At 39.3% G+C, this 23,069-nt stretch overlaps 1 protein-coding gene across 1 annotated transcript; it reads right to left on the reverse strand.

Annotated features, from left to right (window-relative positions):
• Positions 1 to 1,309: 1,309 nt before the first annotated feature.
• LOC137296990 (uncharacterized) lies at positions 1,310 to 13,196 on the reverse strand. Its single transcript, XM_067828922.1, has 10 exons — positions 13,027 to 13,196; positions 9,781 to 9,873; positions 8,509 to 8,666; positions 7,508 to 7,643; positions 6,877 to 7,090; positions 6,039 to 6,124; positions 5,261 to 5,329; positions 4,951 to 5,046; positions 4,648 to 4,747; positions 1,310 to 4,295 (listed from the first exon to the last, which is right to left on the reverse strand). The coding sequence occupies exons 2-10, from the start codon at positions 9,846 to 9,848 to the stop codon at positions 4,248 to 4,250; spliced, it is 975 nt and encodes a 324-aa protein (XP_067685023.1). The 5' UTR covers positions 9,849 to 9,873; positions 13,027 to 13,196; the 3' UTR covers positions 1,310 to 4,247.
• Positions 13,197 to 23,069: the final 9,873 nt, after the last annotated feature.

Below are 23,069 nucleotides of genomic sequence, written 5' to 3' on the forward strand. Positions count from 1 at the left end.
TCATCCACCTGTTCACATGGACCCGTGAAGGTCCCGGGGTAGAATAGGCCTTCAGCAATCCATGCTTGCTACAAAAGGACTGTGCTTGTAAGAGGCGACTAACGGGATCGAGTGGTCAGGTTCGCTGACTTGGTTGACACGTCATCGGTTCCCAATTGCACAGATCTCTGCACATGTTGTTGATCACTGGATTATCTGGTCCAGACTCGATTATTTACAGACCGCCGCCACATAGCTGGAATATTGTTGGGTGCGGGGTAAAACTAAACTCACTCACTCCCCTGTTCACATGATCAATGTCTCATTCCAGGCAGTAAAGAAATTATCAAAACGTTCACCGTTACTTCACAGTACCCTCATCGCCTGCAAGGACCCCAGAAACTAGGAATTGCGAGTCCAGGTAAAACTAATACATGAAATTGCTCAGTGTCTCACAATGGCTGGATGCATTCCCAATGGTTTAAAAATAAAGATGGCACAATAATTATTGTTACCCACTCATCATCTTGGTCAGTTTGACCTGAGCATTTCACCATATGCATGACACGGGAGGTCAAATGGCCTAAACGTAACTTCGTAATTCCATTAAATTGGGACGTGGGGAATGTTATTAATGTTGAGTTTTTGTGCGCACGGATTTGTAACAGGAGTTGCCCTGGAAAGCAACACTACTGAAAATAAACCCTACCATTTCATGTTTTCATAGAGTCATATACTATTTGTTTCTATTTGGTTTACTAACATTGCAGCGTACAGACGTCAGTTACTTTCACAATCAGATTCACTATATTTAAGTCTATACACCTAGTTCAATTATTACTGGAAATACCAGATGCTGCTGTTCGGTCAGAATCAGAAACATCAAACCACCCTTAGCTTCTTGTTTAAAGAAAGGTGGAACAGTTGAAGATGTCTTGACACTGAGAAGTGAAACGGCTACCTTGCTGTTCGGATACGTTGACAAAGGTGCAGCCTTTTACAATAATATACCCAACCAGTTGTGACGCGGTCACGCAATGTATTAATATTCACTTGATCGGGTTAAGATGAACAAGCTGCCACATGGCTCAAGTACTTCAAGCACAGTTTTACCTGCAGACCATGACAGGTAACAGATAAAGTGTCCATATACTGATTGTAATTAATAGAATCGCAGGCTTCAATACGAAGATGTTAATACTATTCGTCTAATTTAGAGTCAATGCAAGTCTTGGTTGTAACTGAAATGGGTGGGTTGATAAACCTCTACACCCACAGGTAACGTTGAAGTGTTATGAATACAGGCATACAAACAAGCAATTCACCCAAGTCATATTACACAAGTTTATTGAAAAGATATATTTGCAGCTGTTGTCATTATTATGTACTTTTGTACTTATCACTATTCTGTATGTCACTAAGACATCATCTCCCCATGATAGTTTGTACACACTTTTACAAAAACGGTTTTTTTTGAAAATAGGTCGGAGTGACGTTTTTGTATGAAGATCTAAGTCAGCTATGTAATATCTTAGATAAGAACCATATCAATAAAATGCACAAGTACTGTGACTATGTCTCGGAGTCCACACAGTTTGTGAAATTGGTACCTCGCTAGGATGAGAGAGCCACAATAAAACTCGGTGCGCCTAGTGGCACCAAGAGTTGTATTTAGACTGTTTACATTTTGCTTTGAAAACATTAAATATCCGGATATTTGGCGTACAAGCTCTATAAACCTGATCAAGAAACAAGAGGGTGACCTACGTGACCCATTTGGCTAGCGTGGTGTTTCCCTGCTTTCTGTACCATGTAAATGCATTCAGATATTCTTAATACTAGACTTACAAAGTGGTTAGAACTACATGACGTGCTGGTTGAGGAACAGAATGCCTTCCGATGCAAGCATAGTACATTGGAACATATTTATAGCCTATGTTCACTAATCAATAGCAGAAAGGTAACTAAAAATCCACTTTTGTGCGCTTCATCGATGCAATAAAAGCCTCTGAAGAGGTAGATAGAAATTGTCTATGGTATAACCTGTTAAAACCTGGAATCAACGAAAAAAAAATTTTATGTTGTTCAATCGATGTGAAATAATTCTAAAGCTCGTATACGAATAAACAACCGATTCACCGATATATTTAATTTAAATTCCGGTGTTAGACAGGGCTGCGTGATGTCACTGACCCTGTTCTCTATTTACATTAATGACCTGGCCGAAGAAATCAACAACCTTAATTGTGGTGTTAACATTGATGGAGTTATGTTGAGTACACTATTGTACGCTGATGATATTGCTTTGATAACAGGGTTGTTCCTCCAGCGAACGTTAGATTGTTTTGATAATTGGTGTAAACGTTGGCGTTTAACTTTTAATAAGAAGAAAACTAACGTCGTTAGTCACCGACCGACCCCGCTGTTTCAGTAGGTCACAAGTTGTGTTCCAAAATGGTGATACTGCTATTTACTATGCCAGTGCGTATGAAGATCTTGACGTTTGGTTACAGGAAAATATTGATATGACCTTTACTGCTACAGAAATTTCTAAATCTGCAAGTCGTTCACTTGGACATGGTGTTAGCATGTGTACATTTAAATCTTGTGGTGGTTTGGATTATAACGTCTTCAATTCGTTATACAATAATCTTGTCCAGCCTGTCCTATCCCACGGGTCACCCATATGGGGTACAAAACAATTCAGTTGTATAGATGCAGTACAAATAAGGTCTGTAGATTCTTCCAGGAAGATCCCAAATTTAGCGGTCCAAGGAGAGATGGGTTAGGACGATTTCTTTTCTCTAAAAAAATTGAAACTGTACGTTTTTTGCGTAAGCTATGTTGCACTGAACTGTCGAGAATACCGAGTGCCATATGTAGATGCTCCAATACCTTTTCGAAATCCTGGAATAAAATTGTAGTTACTATTCTTAACAATTTAGACAGCCCTGTGGTGGACCTGTATAAAACATCTAAAACGGAATAGATTATTCACTTCGTGCACCGGATGTTATATTTCATCAGTGTCTTAAAATATGTAAGTACATTTGATATATTTGTAACATGTGACACATAAATAAAACATTTTCTCTCTCTTTTCTCTCTCTGTATACAGGGAGTTGAGATTGATGATACGATGTGTCGTTGAGATTGACATGCAATAATTGAGATAAACAAATACCAGCGCCTTGAGCAAGCACTAGTTGAATTCATATTCTATATACATATCATTTAATAATGACAATAATATCTTGAGACAGATAAAATAAGTATTTGCATGCATTATCACAGGTGTGAATTGTATCCTTATATCCAGTATATATCTGATACATTCTTTTACAAAAGACAAATGAACAGTTGAAGAAGTTCGTTTCTGTCCTTTTGGTCAAACCCGTCGTCTTACAAACGAAAATGTCTAATTCATTTTTACATTAAGAACTCGCCAAATATTTTATGCAGTCATCTGTAAACAATCTCAATACCGACTGACCAACGGTTTTGAGAAAACAAATCTAACTAAACAAATAAGAACACGAAAGACATTTTGTATACCCACTTTCTCCTCAGTGGTACCCATGCCCCTGGTGTGTTTAAAATAAATTTACTTTTTATAATAAAGCTAGAGTCAGCTTAACAGTAGCGTGAAAACAAAAAACAATATTTCCTAGGCGTCCGACAACATAATCCAACAACAATAAATACAGTGCGGACTAATAGGACAGATATAAATGGGTATTTCGAATGTCATCATGTAGGAATGTTATTTCTTGTTGTTCAGCCGAGCGGAGCGTGTGCACCACTGAAGAGGAAGTGTGTCTTCTATGGGAGAAACGACTAGCGGGATAGGTTACTTCCAAACTTTCTCAACATGTTGGCATAGCTGAAATCTAAACAATGGATTCAAACGATACATAAACATCACATTACAAAAGACTTCAAGACACGGAACATTCGAGTATTTGCGTTCAGTTAGTCCTGTAAACTTCTAGTATGATACATTTAAAGATAATTTCACCATATGATAATGAACAATCATGAATGTAAACTGGCACAAATCTGTCCTTTGACCTTTAACACGTCCTTGAGAATCATCGTATTTCAGTTGAGTTTTCTAACTCCAAAAATATACACCTTTTTATGTCCTGAAGATTTATCTGAATATATTTCGCCAACAATCAAGACAAAACAAGCTTAATAAACACGTTTTCCAGATCATTATAACGGTTATTTCGTCTTGTGTGCCAAGTGAGCGTCATTAAGGCCTCCTATTTACATGTCTTCAAAGCCGTGAGACGTTGCAGATAGGCTTGCCACTGAAATAAACATTCCGCTTGTTAAATATATGCAAAGGAGGTATCACAAGTAAACTGTCAATGTAACATATGCTAAACTGGATTACATTTCTGTAGTAAAGAAGAAATTCCAGAACTTTCTGAGTTGAGTCCTTATCAGACCTGGAAAACACTTGTCAATATGGTGGTGAGTCACACAAAGTCGGCGATCTAACACCAACACCTTCAAAAGTCGTGTGATGTCAATAAGGTGTTCTTCGCTGTGATATATTGCTGGAATATTGCTAAAATCGTCTTAGAAGTAACTTATCAACTCACTCCCTGTAATGTTCGAACCTTGATAAAAGAACATTAGAGCAAAAAACCTGCTTACCTTTGAAACAGTAACGGCCAACTGGGACTGATGTTCAGCAAACGCATCAGCTACATTTTTCCTCATTTTCCAAATCACATTGAGTTTCTGGATTTCACGACTGAAACAAATTATACCATGTTACTCTAATGCGGACGAGGTCTGATGCCGAACACGTGCGCACACGTTGTGTTATAGCTTATACAGACGGAGGCTGGTCTCCTTTCATCTAAAGCATTTGCATCTTACTTGGTTTCAAATGGCAAACACTGTCCAAGCGTATGTAAATAGTCGTAACTTACAGACACTTCTGACATTATTTACCTGTTTGTGTCTGACGATCCCGAGTAAATCTCCCCCAAGTCGTTGTTCAATTTCTCCAGGCTGTGAACCAATATTTCCCCAGCCTTTTGTGTCTCCCTATATAGAGATACGTACTCTATGTTTATTTGTACACATTATTCAATATGTATCCACTATCAAAATATAAAAAAAAATAGTAAAACTACATCTGCATATTATTTGGTGAATGTGCAGATTTACCATTCTATATGCTTGGATATCTTGAGTATCATGTCAAACGGGGGTTAAATGTATCGATGTTACTATACACATATACAAAATATCTACTTACATGTCCGTTTTACCCTCTGAAAGGAGCATTAATCTCTCAAAACGTGCCATGTTCATTTCAGCCTCAACCCTGGGGTGACAAAGATTACAAAAGTAACGATACTGTATCATGTATAAGATAGAGTATAGACATCTTACCATATGGAACACACGCTGTCATAACCTGAACACAACGTGGGTTAGTGAGTTTAGTTTTACGCCGCACTCAGCAATATTCCAGCTATATGACGGCGGTCTGTAAAAAATCGAGTCTGGACCAGACAATCCAGTGATCAACAACATGAGCATCGATCTGCGCAATTGAGAACCGTCAGCGAGCCTGACCACCCGATCCCGTTAGTCGCCTCTAACGACAAGCATAGTGGCCTTGTGGGAAGCAAAGATAGTTAAGCCTTTATAATACATATATTTACAATCTGAATTGAATATCTGAAGTTGAAGCTTGCATGTATTTTCTTTCACTGATATAAACTTTGAATCTGTGTAGGGTTATTCTTCCCTGAGTGAATCGCACTCATTTCTATACAATGCCAAATAACTATATATTTTTACAGGTACACTCGCTCAACGTGCACATCTTAACTAAACCCTTCTCGGAACGTTAAGCAAATGTTTGTCTGGTATGGCCACTGAACACAAAAAACTATCTATTCAGGTGACCTCTTTCGCACGTTTCGCGATAAGAGATAACATTGTTATCTTATGGTTTACACGGTCGATCAACGTCATATGATAACCTGTAAAAAGCCACCATTCATCGGCAGCTGCATAGAACTTACCGATGCTTCTCCGAGAGATTAACCGCTTTCTTAAACTTTGAATCCTCCCTTGAAAGCCCCTTGTATTCGGTAAGCTCCACTGCAAGCTGAAGTGGCATCATGTGATACGGGCATTTTGACAGCACAAAGTAAAACTTAACATAACACAGAACCTCGCAATATAAATGCAGACTGTGAAACAAAGGCGTTTTCGTTAATGTCTATATTTTACTCTGAACATACAATTTTCAAGATTCATTATAATATGTAGTATTTTATTTATCATATAATGTCCTTTGAACATATTTGACGTTTGGTGTGTTTTAATTTCATGTTGTTGCTTTATAAACAGATATTTGGACAACGATGAGGCAGAGATCATAAAGTGCTGAATAATTGCAGTTTGTTCAAAGAAACACCCATAGGTCGAAAGTACATGTCCAAATCGGGCATACACGCAGTAGATATCTGGATGATGCTCTGCTGAACAATATCTTTGAATGATAAATCTGTAGAGACCTGTGTTCGTTTGAGAGGAATTTTACGATCAGTCTGTAAGAGTTTCCATTCGATCAAAACTCACGTTTCTTCATGTATAATTCAAATAGTGAACTGTGAGAGTGACTTGTATTTTAAGCTACTTTGACCATTATTTCACATACATAACGCCCCTGCAACTGATGGAGGCCTCAGATACCTCCATGTATATAAACGCAACCAGGACGGATGTGGTGGTACCGGACCAAAATGAAACAGGACGAAACTGGGATTTGGTAAGCCGATCCTTGCATGTGCAGTTATGCCGTGAGTGGACTACTCTTTTCTTGTGCTTACCAACATAGGTCGCCTATCATCTTACCTTTTCACATTGCTCTAAAAAGTAAAAGTATTTGTTCTTCACTTTCCGCAATTCAAGAAGTCCCATATAGCCATCTGGGCTCAAAAGCTTCAGAGTGAGCGCAAATCCGAACACTGACAGTAGACCATCAACACTTTTCTGGCATTCAATGAATATTCGTTTGGTATCTTGAATTTTCGTGTTGAGTATTTTACTTTCATCGTCAACAAAACATCTGTAACACAACACAGGACATAGAATGACTTATATCATAAACATCTGGCACAAAAGACTACATTTACCATTGGGCAGATTCCCTCAGTCATCGTCTGAGTGCTCCCGATCTCTGCTGTGTTACCGTTTTTAGATTTACAACTTGTAAATATGTTTAAAAATTACTTCTTGAAGGCACTCCTCAACCCCTTCCAAAACGGAAAAGAAACATTAATTAATCATTACATTCTCGGTGAAACTTTCAGGTAACGTGTTAATCCAGTATTGTCATAGTGTAAAAAATGTCCGTATTTCATTTTGAAAATATTAAAGGACGAAATCGATATTACGTGCTAACAGACTAGTTGAAGTCTTTCCTGGTGGAACTTTTAGGGTTTATAATAACATTTCGAGTGACCTTAAAAAAGCTTCAACTTGCCTTAAAGCGCCCGTTCCTTCAACTAGATGCTTCTGTGTAGACCTTGCATTGGTCAGTATATTTTTCATATCTACGTATGTGCTATGGTCATCTGGGTCAGTGGTGCTGGATGAGGTTGAACGTATGTCCGGTATTTCTGAAACAGTGATGTGTTATTCTTGAGCGTCGATTCATTCTTGAATGGTATGGTTACTGGCTTAGTCCGTACTTAAAACCCATGTCATTATCTGATTCAAGAGTTACAACTCTCAAGTATATAGATTGCTCATGCATTACGGTGTACGACCTCTCTGGTCGTTTCATCGCACCCCGTGAACATCCTGGTTAGAATTGGTCTTCACCAATCCATACCTGTCGTAAGATATGACTAATGAGATAAGGGTCATCAGGCTGACTGATTTGGTTGACACGTCATCATATCCCAGTTGCGAAGATTGATGTTCATGCTGTTGATCATTGAATTGACCTGTCCAGATTTACAGACCGCCACGCAGCTGGAATACTGCTGAGTGTGGCGTTAAACAGGAAAGCTAAAAAGTTGTATTCGCAAACAATTCTTCGTGTCTTTATGTACGTATCCCTGAGAGTGCTTAATACCTACATTCACGTGACAAACGTATTTCTACATCCTTCTATACGTTCTTATATCTTTAACTGTTAAGTACCAGTACACCCCCATACTTTTACAAGAAAATTATCCTATACATTGCATTACATACCCGTGTTAGTCACATGTCGCCCATCCATACCTGCTCCTACTCCATGCTTCCCTGGCGGCTATGTCGCCGCAATTCGCTTTGCAGAATTACCTCCCCTAGGCGTATCAGGATCATGTGTTTTATACCCGGAGTCCTCAATACTATGCTCCCAGATTATTGCTGTCCCTGTCCACAGCTGAACTAAACTGACTCACCCATGCATTGTTAAACAAGGACATATTCTTTACATACATAATTCCGAATGTAATGACGTCCACACGTCTAAAAGATGGTCTAGCTCACCACTCTGCGAGGGGTCGTTCATGGAAAACAAATACCAAATGGCAGAAGAATATGGTCGCCAGTTGTTGTTGCCAAGTTTCATATTTTGAACAAGCAGCAGCTGATGTAATGGCGGTATTCCTGTATTTTCAGATATCACCCCTTGTAATCTTGAAAAGCTGAGAAATGAGGAACAAATAAATATCAGTTCTGCTTTGACCAGGCAAAAATAAAAAGTTAAAAAAAGTTAAGAGTATTGCTTTCACGGTCCTATCCGACGTAGAAAGTAATGTGAATTTCATTAACTATTTTTGAAACCAAATACATATGTAACTTCGCTTGCTAATTTTAACTATAAGTCTGCACTCGTGTTGGTAATTGGTTGAAATCTCACAATTGATGATTGCTTCATTACCAACGAACAATATTAATCAAAGTTGGTTGGCGTCATGTGTCAGATTTTTCTATCCAGGGTGTTGTTGCAGATATGAATAACATGATGCAACCTGCTACTTTGAAGTGATGACTAATATACCATGAACATACACTTCCTGGAGTCTTCAAGCAATATTAAGTCATGAAGCGAGGTTTCTAAGAACCAAATAAGCTTTCAGGCCCTGACAAGTTTCAAGTGAGTGAGTGAGTGAGTTAAAATTTAACGCCACATCGGCAATATTGCAGGCATATCGTGACGAGAACACTTTACGTGTATATCAATATTCACCCCGATGAATGTATTAGATAAAAAAACATTCATCAAAGGACAGTAAAACTACCAGAATATCACAGCTCTTAATTTAAAACTAGTACGCTATCACAAAAATATACCTCAAGACAACAGTACAATCTAAGAACGGGCTATATATCACTAGCAACTGAAGGCTGATCACCAATACTAAGGACGACAACTTTGAAGACATGTTCAATTGCCAATTGTTTCAAACGGTTCCAGAAATACAATCACTCGTGTGGTCTTTTGGTCATTGTAGACAACGTTCGATTAAATCGACTAATCGGAACAGCACTATTATGGACCAGACAATCCAGTGACTGACATCAGCTATGTCGACGGTGCTGACCACCCAACGCCCCTTTGTCACAGATTTCCGAGATCCATATTTCGAATCTTTACCTGCTACTTGTCAGGTAAGGACATGATACATGATGACCTATTGTCTCTGCTATTCATTATTCACAGCATTAAGTTAAGCTGAATCAAGGGCCATGTTATCGTTCTGAGCACACAGTTTTACCACATCCATTAACTCTTAAAGAGAATGTATCAAGTCTTACCTGTTACACACGAAACTCCGCAGGCTTGCGCCTCTAACATCCCATATCCTTATACATTCCGTGTCCATTTCAGCGGTTCGATCCACGTACGTTCTATAAGCAAATCAAAGCACCATTGCATCATTGAGTGACTGTTTGTTGTGAACGCCGGACTCAGCAATGATACTGCAAATCTTCAAGTTGAATAATCAAGTAGAAGAGCCTAAACACCCGATCCCGTTAGTCACATCTTACTACAAGTATGGCTTGCTAACAACTAATTCTAACAGATAGTATTTCTAGGTACTTGTACCATTTGTGTGTGCGAGCATGAAGATCAGTGTTAGAACTGGTTGACACAAATAATTATGATGTATGGTTACAGCTTTATGTGGCAACCAATGAGGCTGGGATCGTAAATAACTGTCATCATATCCTAGCTGGGTTAATTATCGTCTCAATAACCACAATATGAGTCCTGTTATAGGAAGCTGCAATATGGAGTGTGTCGTTAAAAGCAGGTTCAGTTTAATAAAATCAATTTGATAAGCAAACAATGATAGTTTTCGATCATAGTGTGACTTGTTCAGAGGTGACAGATTGTTCCAGGGAACTCAGAGGAGACAGTAATCCTGGCTGTTTGAAATGCACTTTGCTGCAGTTGCAGTTGGCGGTGTGACATACACAGTTACATACTGAAAACGATTAACACAACATCACGCCAATGAAGTCATTTGTTCTTACAAGTGATAACCCGTCACAAAGTTCAGAAATGTTGTTCATAAATAATCTTATGTTATGGTTTCATGCTAAAGGTCTTCATTAGATACCACACACCTATTAAACAATACAAAGCCAGCTAACGATTGGTATAAAGCTTACGGCGCCTGTAACTTCTGTAAACAAGCGCGGTTAGGGATTGATTTACTTAGAAACACACATGGAATGTTCATTAAGTAGCAGTTTTGTTGCAGTGGAATGAGATTCGGGTTCCAAGGAGGTAACGTATTTCCATAAATCTTATAATTCGGAATAACAATGCATACAGTTAGAAGTGAGTGAGTGAGTGAGTTTAGTTTTACGCCGCACTCAGCAATATTCCAGCTATATGGCGGCGGTCTGTAAATAATCGAGTCTGGACCAGACAATCCAGTAATCAACAACATGAGCATCGATCTGCGCAATTGGGAACCGATGACATGTGTCAACCAAGTCAGCGAGTCTGACCACCCGATCCCGTTAGTCGCCTCTTACGACAAGCATGGTCGCCGTTTATGGCAAGCATGGGTTGCTGAAGGCCTATTCTACCCCGGGTAGACCTTCACGGGTCCATACAGTTAGAAGGTGGATGTCATCTCCGATTACTGTAGAGTCACACAGTTTACAAATCCTTTGTAAAATTGGTCGTGAGAATCTCCCAGTCTCTATTCCAAGGGATGAAGTACCTGTACGCAATTTGGCGTGTGAACCTCGATGAGGTCATTCCATGATAAATTGAGCAAACGGTTCGGTTGGTTCGGTGACAAGCATCTAAACTATTGGCATTTTCACGGCGTACAGGACCGGAAGGCCGTGTGAAGCCCATTTCTGGTATCCCCAACCGTGATATAGCTGGAATATTGCTAAAAGGGACGTAAATCTGAACTCACTCACTCACTCACTCACTCCTGTGCACGAATCATTACACAATAAACAAGCGGATTGTGGTGTTCACTTGGAAACAAGCGGCGCAGAAACAGTATCGGAGCCTCTGATAGTCTGTCCTACAGACCCTGAAAAGCAAATATATCCAAGAAAACCCATGCAAGACTAGAAAATATGGCAAGTCTAGATTCCATGAAGAAAGTCTCAGGGCTCCAGTATCATTATATTATTATTTTTTAACTATGAACATTTTTTCAGTAAAATATGTTCATTTCAGAGAATGGTTGTTAGTCTAAGCCTCTGACTACAGCCGCGCCTCTGACACAGATATAAAGAGCCCTGGAATGTCTAGCTGGAATGTTTCGCTCGCTAACACAGCCATGAATGAGGAACTTTCGGTATTCTACTCTCATCAGGTTTCCACCACCTGTAACATAAGTAATATCTATACCTATGTTTTAAAAGCACGAATTATTAGTGTTCCACCACAGCAGCTTGACATAGGACATCACAAACAGTTAACAACAGTTACTCCGTCTAGAGAGGGGAAAATAACTATTCCTCTTCAAATGTCTGCCAACATTGGACAGTAAAACAGTAAGGCGTATCAGACTTATCATAATCCTAACCTGACCAAAATATAGAATTCAAATTAAAGATATAATAACTATTTAAAAAGGCTACAGATCACCAAAGTCTTATCGCTGACGCCTTTGCTTCGCTAAACGTATGAATAACTGTCAAACTAGTCGGCAACTTATGAAAGACAACTTGAACATTAATCACAATTCAAGTAATTACAACTTTTATTGACGCAACACATTTCAGTATAGTGCGATTGTATTACCGCAACCGTTCTTGCAAACACTAGAGACCCTAGCTCTGTTTACTGTAACAGGCGAAACAGGAAATAACAATTATCAATTATATATAAAAAATGTTACGGCGATAGTAACAGGTATATGACCCGGCCGTGCTTCTTGGTTTCTGCAATGTTCCTGAATCTACAAAAGGGAGCTGAAATGTATTACTTTTTCTTCCTCAAATCCGTAATTAATTACCTAGAAGACCCATAGTGTTTTACAAAATATGTTGCTAGACCACATGTTCGCCAAGTACGGATACCAACCACGTGATAAGTGAGGTCACGGTGACCTGAGCATGGTTGTCAAAGTGGGCTGTTACGTTGTTAAGATTTGCACCACAGTAACGAAGTATGTGCGTACAATCCTAAATCTAAGCATGTAATGCTTGACAACAATTACGGGATTGAACTATGTTCTTTGCTGGAGATTCATTACTACAAACCTACGTGAGACCTTCACCTTGGGGACTCTGACACATGTCAAAGTTGGGCGAATGTTTATAACTATAATTTGGGCATTAATACTTACACCAAAATGTCCAGCATATCCCTATTGATAGTCGATATCAAAGCAATTATGTTCTAAATCTGTTTGCACAGAAAATGTCAACAGGCAATATAATATAACACTATGGCCGTAGTACATATATCGATACTAAATATAGTACATCGCGGAATAAGCCATGTGATGATTCCTTGTTTAATTCCAAATAAATCCAACTGACAATTCAGTATCAAACTATACATTTTAACTGTACCTGTCATGCAGCGGGTAGACTGGATCAGCCTCGGGTACAAGACACGGCGAAATTATAACCCAGATGAGCGGCCTGTCGTATACTTGTCACTGATGTCAACACTGCAACGCTTCTAGTGTACACGCTATAAATAAATGTAGCAGTCTGGACGGAATCTCGCCTACATTCATAAGCCACGGTTAAGTGAAATGGGTCGATACGCTGTAAAGAGTTCAGCTAGTGGGCGGGGTTTGTGGCGGGGTGTAAGAGAGCATGTGAGGAATATACAATTTCCTTCTGTTGTCAATAACCCGCTGAACAAAGAGTAGAAAAACACTGGATTTGAAGGGTCTTTTAGATTAAATATTTATATTATAAGTTTCATGCAAATGGATTAAATACAGATGAGGTATGACAGAACGGTACCAGCTGGCCCCTGTGAGCCTAAAAGACCAAAAGACCTCTGAATTTGAAACACTCTTTCCTGAAACCCATTTTACAAAATTATGACGACCATGTGTCAAATTGTAATTATTCCGTAAGTAGATATTGTTTTACACCACAATTGCCAACATTATATATAGTTATTAAGACTGCGTATCTTCAAATATACAACACAAAAGTGAGTGAGTTAAATCGGCAGTTTTTCATCCATATCGTGACCATGAGAGCTGCATATAACTAAACACAAACGTAGACAACATAATACCTGTCCACAAAGGGCAATAAAATAAATGGGCTAACAGATGAATGTTTAACACTAGCATGTGAAAAAAAACGAGCTTTCTACACACAATGCCATACAAATGAGCCGTAGACCTACAACAACTGAAGATCATAGGGACTTGGATACCCCTTAAAAAAAGCTTGCTATCTGTACGGGCATAAGCTGGGTTTAAATCAACCCTTCAGATGTTAGTGATCTGGACCAATGTAGCCACAACATAAATGAACACACATTCTACGAACAGAACTATGACTTACACTTTGAATGGCGTGGCCATATATATATAGATAGGGTTAAAAATGTTTTAACCCACACTGGAGACAGTGAAAACATCTTTATAAATAAGACTGATTATCATTGATAAACAGGGAACCAACTTGATCCAGAACCACTTTTGATTTTTTTTTTTTTTTTTTTTTTTTTTTTGAGGTGTGAATGTTGGGGGGGGGGGGGGGGGGGGGGGGTTAGGTGTGTATGTTGAGGGGGGGGGGGAGTAAATGGTAGATTCCGTGACTTTAGCCAACAACAGAGATAAAGGACTTAAACATAGTTATATCAAATACGTTCAAATGTAAGTTGTGTCAAGTATACAATGGGTACCGTACTAGTTTGTCTCAAAGGAACTCACGTAAGTTTCACCTCGCCTCTTTGCAAGCATTGTCGGGAATCCCTGATCTCTATATAGCGCCACGTCACCTCCTTGCCCTTCGCACGATATCGACAATTTCCGTTTCACTGACTGAAAGAATAGCTGTTCTTTGGCATCATGTAATCCGATTGTTTGCAGCAAACATGTGGTCGCATATCACTGTATGTGTTTTAGCGAGAACATCGTGTTACTGTTTCTTGGACATTGTGCTTTACATGTCCGTATCTTATAGGCAGCATAGGCTAACATGGGGCTATACGTCTTATGTCAGATTCGACAAGCGATATCAATTTGGAAATTTGAAGCAGGGGTGCCTTTTTCCCAGCCACTGATTAAAGTTTGTAGATTTTGTTCGTTGTTGAACGCCGCACTCAGCAACAGTCCATCTATATTGCGGCAATCTGTATGTAATCACGTCTGGACCAGATAATCAAATAATCAACAGCATGAGCATCGATCTACGCAACTGAGATAAGTGTATGAGTCAACCTGAATCAAGCCTGACCACCCGATCCCGTTGCTGAAGATTCTACCCAGGATTTTCACGGGTACTAAAACACAAATGGCTAAAGACTCTGGCTATAGGTGCTACTCTATCGCTCAGACATCCGTCTTCGATTCCTTTTCAACTTTTTAACCTTTGTTAAAACATAAAAAATACGTTCACATCCCCTTACTTCACCTGGATATAAAGTCAGCAAAATAAAGTATTCAAATATTTCCTCAATCTGCAGACCAACTGAGAACAAAAGAATTAATGCCAGTAAACTGAGCCAGTGTCTGTACTAGCCCAGACCAACAGAACAAAAACATTAACTCAAGTAAACAAAGCCAGTGTCTGTTTTAGACTAATCCAGATTGCACCCTTTTCATGTTAGGGGTAACTAAAGAAATGCTGCACTATGATAATCATACACCTCTCAGGAAGAGTACATGTCCGGGGATAAGAACAATTTATCTTTGAATGCCAGCAATCGGTTGGGCATCGAACCTGCTACCTTCTCTCTCCCGGCAACCACTCTATCCATGTGGGGAATCGAACTCGGTTTTTCGGCGTTACGAGCGAACGCGCTAACCATTAGGCTAACAGATAGGCTGAATTGTTCCGTTGTTGTAACCGAGCGAAATGACGTGATGTCAAACTGGATGTATATGTGACAACCTCCTGGGCAGAAACGTCATTACAAAGGCTTTGCTTTAGATAAAACGCAGCAGCACGAGCTTTAGAATGTCACGTGAACAAAAAGCGTGTGTTACGGAATGATTGACAGTCCACCAATTGACATTTTCTTCAAAAATACTGGATCCGTGACCTGTGAAGGTCCCGGGGTAGAATAGGCCTTCAGCAACCCATGCTTGCCATAAAATGCGACTATGCTTGTCGTAAGAGGCGACTAACGGGATCGGGTGGTCAGGGTCTCTGATTTGGTTGACACATGTCATCGGTTCCCATTTGCGCAGATTGATGCTCATGTTGTTGATCACTGGATTGTCCGGCCCAGACTCGATTATTTGCAGACCGCCGCCACATAGTTGGAATATTGCTGAGAGCGGCGTAAAACTAAAATCACTCACTCACTACTGGACCCGTGAAGATCCCGTTAGAATTGGTCCTCAGCAACTCCTTCATATTTGTCGTAAGAGGCGACTAACGGGATCAGGTGGTCAGGCTCGCTGACATAATTGGTTGGCACATGTCATCGGTTCCCAGGTGCGTTGTTGATCAGAAGAAGAAGAAATGTTTATTAACGTCTCACTCGTATACAAATATAATTCATTATAACATACAAAATTTGACAAAATAAAATTGTATACGACATATAGTACAAGGATTTATGAGAGACACCAAAAAAGGCTACAATAAATATTAAAATGCATATATACAATACAATACAATACAATACAATAAGAAAAGGTAAAAGTTATTTATATAAAATAGTTCAGTCAGATAACATGTTAAACGTAGGACAAACAGTCATGCAAACATTAAGCAGTCTCTCCGTTTCACTCTCAAACAATGGGCAGTTTAGTAGCGTGTGGAGCTCATCTTCATCATCAGGGCAATTAAAACAACGTCATCCACACAGTGGGATGTCCGGTCTCGGTCTTAAGAGGGGCAACTCCAGTCCGGAACTTAGCACTCCTGTGAGCACGAGGCATAGGGCACTTAAGATATTCCTCAGTAGAATATTCAGATTTAAAAAGTCTATATTGACGCAACGTATTCCTTCGATTTTGTGTGGCGTCAGATTTAACCAGATTGTTCCACGTCATTACCTATTCGTCAAATACAATTCTCTGTACAGCTCTAGAAAGATGACGCATCTCTATGTCACCGTTAAGATTATAAACATGAGGCAAATTATTCCTTGTCATAAAATCTCCAATCCTGCTGGTCCAGTTCCGTTTCCGTGTATGGTGAGTCCAAATAAAAACACGTCTGTCTGTTAATGCGGTTTGGGTGCATATTCTTGAGACGAGCCCAATGTCTGATCATGCCGTTGATGATCATGTTGTTTATAACCGGATTACCTGGTGGGTTTCATTTACCTACATACATATCCAATATCCAATTTTGTATAAAGCATTACATCTTATTGTCACGTTTGACAAATTTCTAAAATGTTTTCGGTTTTTTTAAAAGTTTATTTGTTAAACATTGTAGCCTCTGTTTATATTTAAAACAACCGTTTTCTTCCATTCCATTCGACGAATTCGAGTCTGTTTGTATAAAGATGTGTCACAAATCACATTAGCCGATGCTGACTGCCACGGTGAACAATTAAAGCACATAATTCTATCGTTGTGCACCGATATGTCCCATTATTCTGTACCTCAAACACGTTCTTTCAAGCTGTCATTCAAATTCTCGACCCAAACTGCGCAATAAGTTGGGTGGCCTAAAAGTCAGAACGGGCCGAGCCGCGACGGGCCAAATATATTATTGGCTACTACACTCATTAACGATACCCATGGCTACAATTGATTAATTCAACATATTCTCATTATAATACTGATCAATCGGAAGCCGCAAATGCTTACCATAATAAGGCTTATAACGAGTAAATATTTTAAAACTCACAAAGACGAGCAGCCTGTGAACTGGCTGACCGATGTTAATTACGACTAAAAGTTGAATCGTTAAACGAAACCTGATATAAAAAGCATAAATATTTCAGTTAATTCCGATACATGTTTCCGTCGGCTCGAAAATGTTTTTTAACATATACATCTAATCCAAAACCACCCCGCAAATTCACTACTTATTGTATTTAAAGAATGCCCACCTTTAAATGACAAGCTTTCGGTCCAACTTGAGCCGGGATTTCAAAAGCAACTTAAACCTAACATCTTGCTTTACCTGTGTTTAAATCCATAGATTTGTAATTATATCTACACATTACTCTTCCCTGCTGTCATAATTGTTTGAACTGACTTTCATTTTCTACATTTCCTTGCTTTTGCCCATTCCGGCGTGAGACATCTTGTTTCGAAATTTCGCATCTGTTAGGCCAGAAATTCACGTCCGAATAGTTAACAAGCCAGGCCACGAGGAGGCACAAAGAATTGCCGACCCAAAAAGTTGATTACTGCAAGACCGAGGACAAGTATGTCCGATACACATGTGAGCAACCTGCCTATTATCAGGTGTACAGGTAGATTGGTTGTTTAAACCCATTTCATGTGCGAATCACAGTATTTTGTATCTTTAGCACTCCTTCCGTTACGTTTGTCAAAATATTCTTTTGATTTTTTTGTAGAACAGAAAATAAACCGCCAGCACTGTTGAATAGCGACAATACCCGTAAGAAATCGCAAAGAAAAGCAGAGGACATGCATAGTGAAATGCATGATTACCTTACGGGCATGCGTATATACATTATTCAAATAATAATATACATTGTGAGGTTGTTCCCGGTAACTGGACAGCATCGCCCGAACGCAACAATGATCAACAGTAGCGTGCGCCCGCACGTGAACTCATACACCGTGATGCGAGATCGTTTTGTCTTTGTCTTCGTCCAGTAAAGGTCGTGTGTTATATAACTGTGTTGTGTTATTCGGGCCTGAAGACCATATAACATGTAAGAAATAATAAAATAATAATTAATTTTTATTTAGCGCCCAATATCCACCTGACCAGTTGCTCACTGGACGCTGTAATCAGAATCTGATCATCATTACCGCGGATAACCCAACCTACCTTTTAGGTGAGAGAAGGTTATAGTCATATGACTCACCGAGTACCTATTTTCTGCTGGGTGAACAGAAGCGATTTTGATCAAACTCACTTGCCTAAGGTGAAACCACACGTACCAGTTGTGCTTCATTGTTGGGCAGAGCTGAAGTCTTAGAAACTGTCAGGAGTCAAGCTGCCAAACACGGTCACCCATCCAAGGACTGCCCGAGCTCAACGGTGCTTTAACTTCAACTGATTTGTGACCCGAGTGCTCCGCACAGGACCATTCGCCACCATATTATATTTGTGTTTTTGCTAAAATCCAGCTACACCACAAACACACACCCGCACACGCACACGCACGCACGCACGCACGCACACACACACACGCTGTACTTTAAAACTAAGATTTTGTTAGATGAGATGAAGATATAGGCGCTACAGATGATCAATTCTTAATGCTATTAGTGTGTAAAGTTTTCTTTATCATTTCACATTTATTGTGCACTAGGATTATGTCTTTGTAATTGTGCGTGTGTATGTATGTAATTGTGCGTGTGTGTGCGTGTGCGTGTGTGCGTGCGTGCGTGCGTGTGTGTGTGTGACGTTCATATGGAAAGTGGAAAGTTTCTCAAGCCAGTTCTGTTGGTATATACCTTTCAGTCTCTGTGTAAATAGGTTAATAAACATTGAGGGAGTCTCAACAAATTGCCCATACCACATATGACTAAAGCCTGTTGTAAATAAAAGACGTTTTACCTTCGCAACCCAATTTGTGTGTCCATTTCTGTCATATAAAATCATCATTTCATAACATTTTTTTTGGGTAAACGATAAGACGACATACGTAAATGTCTTAGCCAATATTTGATTACTTTAATTTGCGAATTTATAAAAAAAAGGAAACCATTTTTCGTGTCGAGACAATTTACCTCCTTTCTTGAAAACAATTACTTTTGTTTTACTCATATTCACATTCATCTTACACTGTTCGCAATAACTTTCTAATTCATTGGTTTGCTTCTGGAGACCAACATTTTACTACTTAGGCCACCTGTTTTGAATAAATCCCACAGTTTATGTCTTTGTACAGAATCAAAAGCTTTCGAGAAATCAACAAATAGTGCATAGGCCTTACCTCTTTGGATATTAAGATATCTTTGTACAAAACTCTGCAGTATGAACATGTTATCAATAGTAGTATATCCCTGTCTAAAACCTGCTTGTGATTCATTTATTTTAACCATTGTTTCTCCCCAAAAATCAATCTTGTATCAATAATCGAAGTGAACTGTTTACTAAATACACTAAATAAGGTGATGCCTCTATAGTTATCCATAACACTCAAATCTCCTTGTTTATGTAAGGGAACAGTAAGTCCAACTGACCATGTTTGAGGAAAAGTACCTCTTCCCAATACTAAATTGAACACAAGCTCAAGATATGGTAAAATCAAATCAGCAGGATACTTGAAGAACTCGGGAATTGTCTTATCTAAGCCTGGAGATTTATTGAGTTTGAGGTTATCTATGCTATTTATTATTTGTTCTCTCGATATTGGAGAATCAAGAATCTCTTGCATAAGTTCATAATTTGGATCTGGAACAAAACGTGATGAGTTGTGACTATTCTCACCATCGTTATTGTATTCATCATCGACTACAAACAATGTTTTAAAGTGTTCAAAGCAGTCGCTGGTTGAGATACTATTGTTCCCCGTATTTCTATTATTCAGACATTTTAGTTCATACCAAAACTTTTTAGAGTTGTCGATGTCTTTTTCCATAGTGTTTTGCTTTCTTTTGTAATAATCAGTGCGTTTCTTTTTACAAACAGCGTTATATCTATTTCTTAAAATATTGTACTGATCTAATGCTTGTTTATTCTTTCCTTTTCGGAAATTGTTCAATGCTCTACAACGCTCGGCCTTAAGCTTTTTGCATTCATAATCATGCCATTTATTAACATCAGATTTCACGCCACTGTAGCTAGTTTTCATGTTTGATGCATCGAGACAAAGCGCCTCTACAATAAAGTCGATACTAGTATTTGATACACGTAAAGGCGCTGTCGACAGATTTATCTAATATTTCCTGTACTGGATCTGATAAAATATTCTGCCGGAAAGTTTCTAATTTGTCATTGTCCGAAACAAACTTGAAGCTGTTGATGCAATCAGTCTTACCTATTGAAGGTTCGGGAACACGAAGCGCTCTTAATTTAAGAGTGACTGAGAGATGTGATGATTCTGAACGAGATGATATCGAGAAGTCTGTTACACAGTCAAGTAGAGGTTAGGATGCAATAACGTAATCTACAACACTCGCACCGTTATGACCGATAAAAGTAAAATCACCAATTTGAGAATCAGACCCACATCGCTCATTCATGATATGCATATTGAAAATTGAACATACATCAAGTAAACATTTGCCAAAGATGTTTGTCACTATGTCGGCTGAAAAACGTTTGAGATTTAAATAGTCTAACAAGAAATCCCAACAGGAGTTATCATGATTCTTTGTAAATTCAAAGAAATCATCTTCAACAAAGTCGGGATTTGTCAGTCAAACTAGTTATCTATATGAGCACTGAAAAAGTCGTCACAGAGAATACGATAATTTAGGTACCACCAAGGACCGGTAATTAAAGCTCTCGCAATACACTGAACATTTGATGATGTTTGCGTCAAAAGATGCTGGAAGACTGCAGCTACAGTACAACTGGATGTGGATGGACCTGAAAGTGCATTTGGTTTAGGTTAGTTCATATGCAATAACGTACGAACCTAGTGATCCATGGTTACTTGGATGACAAGGGAGTATAAAGGAGTATACTAGCCTACCTTGGCAATCGTCGTCGCATAGGAAGTTTGTATTGTGCTTTTGTCAAGCGGGTCACATTTTCGGGATGCCATAAGCTACTGTAAGTCCACACGTAACAGTTTAGGGGAGAAGCAATATTCAACAGTAATAGCTATTGCGAATACACCACAATCGCTTCCATTGCTCTGGCGCATGACATCTGGCAGTCTAACATGAATATTGCCTTCTTGAATGGCATATATCTGGGTCAACTGGATTTCTAAACTCTCCATCGTGCACCTCAGACTGTCAAGAAGGTAAACAGAGCCGTCCCATTTATCGTCTCTACGAAACGATATAACCCAATGGGATTTGGAATTATGGTGTATTTGAACTGACGGGATCTGGGGGACCTTTCTTAATCAATTAATCAAGGGTTGGATAATCCATAGCTTCTGTTCATTCCGGGATGGGACAAGCTTTTACCTGAAGCAAATGTTACTGTGCTCAAAGGGAAAGACCTAAAATATACTTCCTCAAAAACGAGAATATGTCAGAAAACGTGTCTTTCATTGGACGGAAAAAAGTTCGGATCTCTGAAGAAGTACAGGAAACGGCGAAGGACATTTTTCGACAGGAGGAAAAAACTGGACTTTTAGTTGGTGTTTAAAGGATGGAATGCTTAGAAGCATCTTCTCAGGGTGGACTGTTTACTGAAACGTGCGAGTCGGGGTCTGGATCAACGTTATACAGATCAACATCGAATTTATGGGGTGTCTTCCTACCAGATTTCTTATCATGACGTTTGTGACGATTTTTCATGAAAGTTAGATTTATGGTCTTGTTGCCTTGATCTAATGCCGACCTACTGATAACTTTTTGTAAGAGACTGTCATCAGTGGGCACTGACAGGACTCCTGTGGATACAACAGGACAGCAGACAGCAGACAAAACAAGCCATGTCTGGTACATGCGTTACACCACCAGGCTGGTATGATGTACTGGATAAGTGTATTTGTGATAGACGGTGAGCCTTGGGTGGACTGTTGCTTTGTTGTACCCTCAGAAGCAGCTGTCGTGTTGACCTGAGCCGCGGTTTTGTCAGGTTTAGGCCTGTTGAAGCCACCGGATGATTTAATTGATTCCACGATCTCGTCCGGGTGCATAGCACATTTATTCAGGGAGTTCCAGCCTGAAGTCTACCATGTAGCCCGACCACGTTGAATTTCTAAGTAGAAGTAACTTTGCAAATGGAATAGGGCTAAAATATGGACATGTCTGTGTTGTTTGAGAGACAAATGGTCGTTTGAGCGGAGATTCTGAGCTGTTGTTTGTGATAGGCAGCTATCTGGTCACCAGTGACCTTTTCGCTTATGCGTCCAGTAGCGAAAGTCCGGTTTGATATTATTCCAGCAATATATCTTGTAAAGGTAGGGTAGCGCAGATTTTTGTTGGCCATCTTGTTTTCTTACACTTTTTGATGGGTTCGCCACAAGTCGAGAACAGGCACACTTTCGTACCCTTTGGCCTGCATGGTGGAGTGAATGTTATTCGCTCGTCTGTTCTGAAAAGTGTTAAAGAACATTTCAGACATCTGAGGACAAATCGGTGTTTTGGTGATTTGAACAGCGATAAGTGTCTGATAGAGGGTAGTGTGGGTAGGTAATTATATTATTGTGGTGCCGAACGGGTCCCACCAAAAAT

Source organism: Haliotis asinina, chromosome 9 (genome assembly GCF_037392515.1).
Source record: "Haliotis asinina isolate JCU_RB_2024 chromosome 9, JCU_Hal_asi_v2, whole genome shotgun sequence".
Lineage (NCBI taxonomy): Eukaryota > Metazoa > Mollusca > Gastropoda > Lepetellida > Haliotidae > Haliotis > Haliotis asinina.

Excerpts from the sequence above, each read along its gene's own strand:
- LOC137296990 (XM_067828922.1), bottom strand. The coding sequence starts at position 9,848 with ATGGACACGGAATGTATAAGGATATGGGATGTTAGAGGCGCAAGCCTG. Across the intron at positions 6,125-6,876 it reads TTTTAGAGCAATGTGAAAAG|CTTGCAGTGGAGCTTACCGA; the intron begins GTAAGATGATAG and ends ATGCCACTTCAG. Across the intron at positions 5,330-6,038 it reads AATCTCTCGGAGAAGCATCG|GGTTGAGGCTGAAATGAACA; the intron begins GTAAGTTCTATG and ends TTGTCACCCCAG.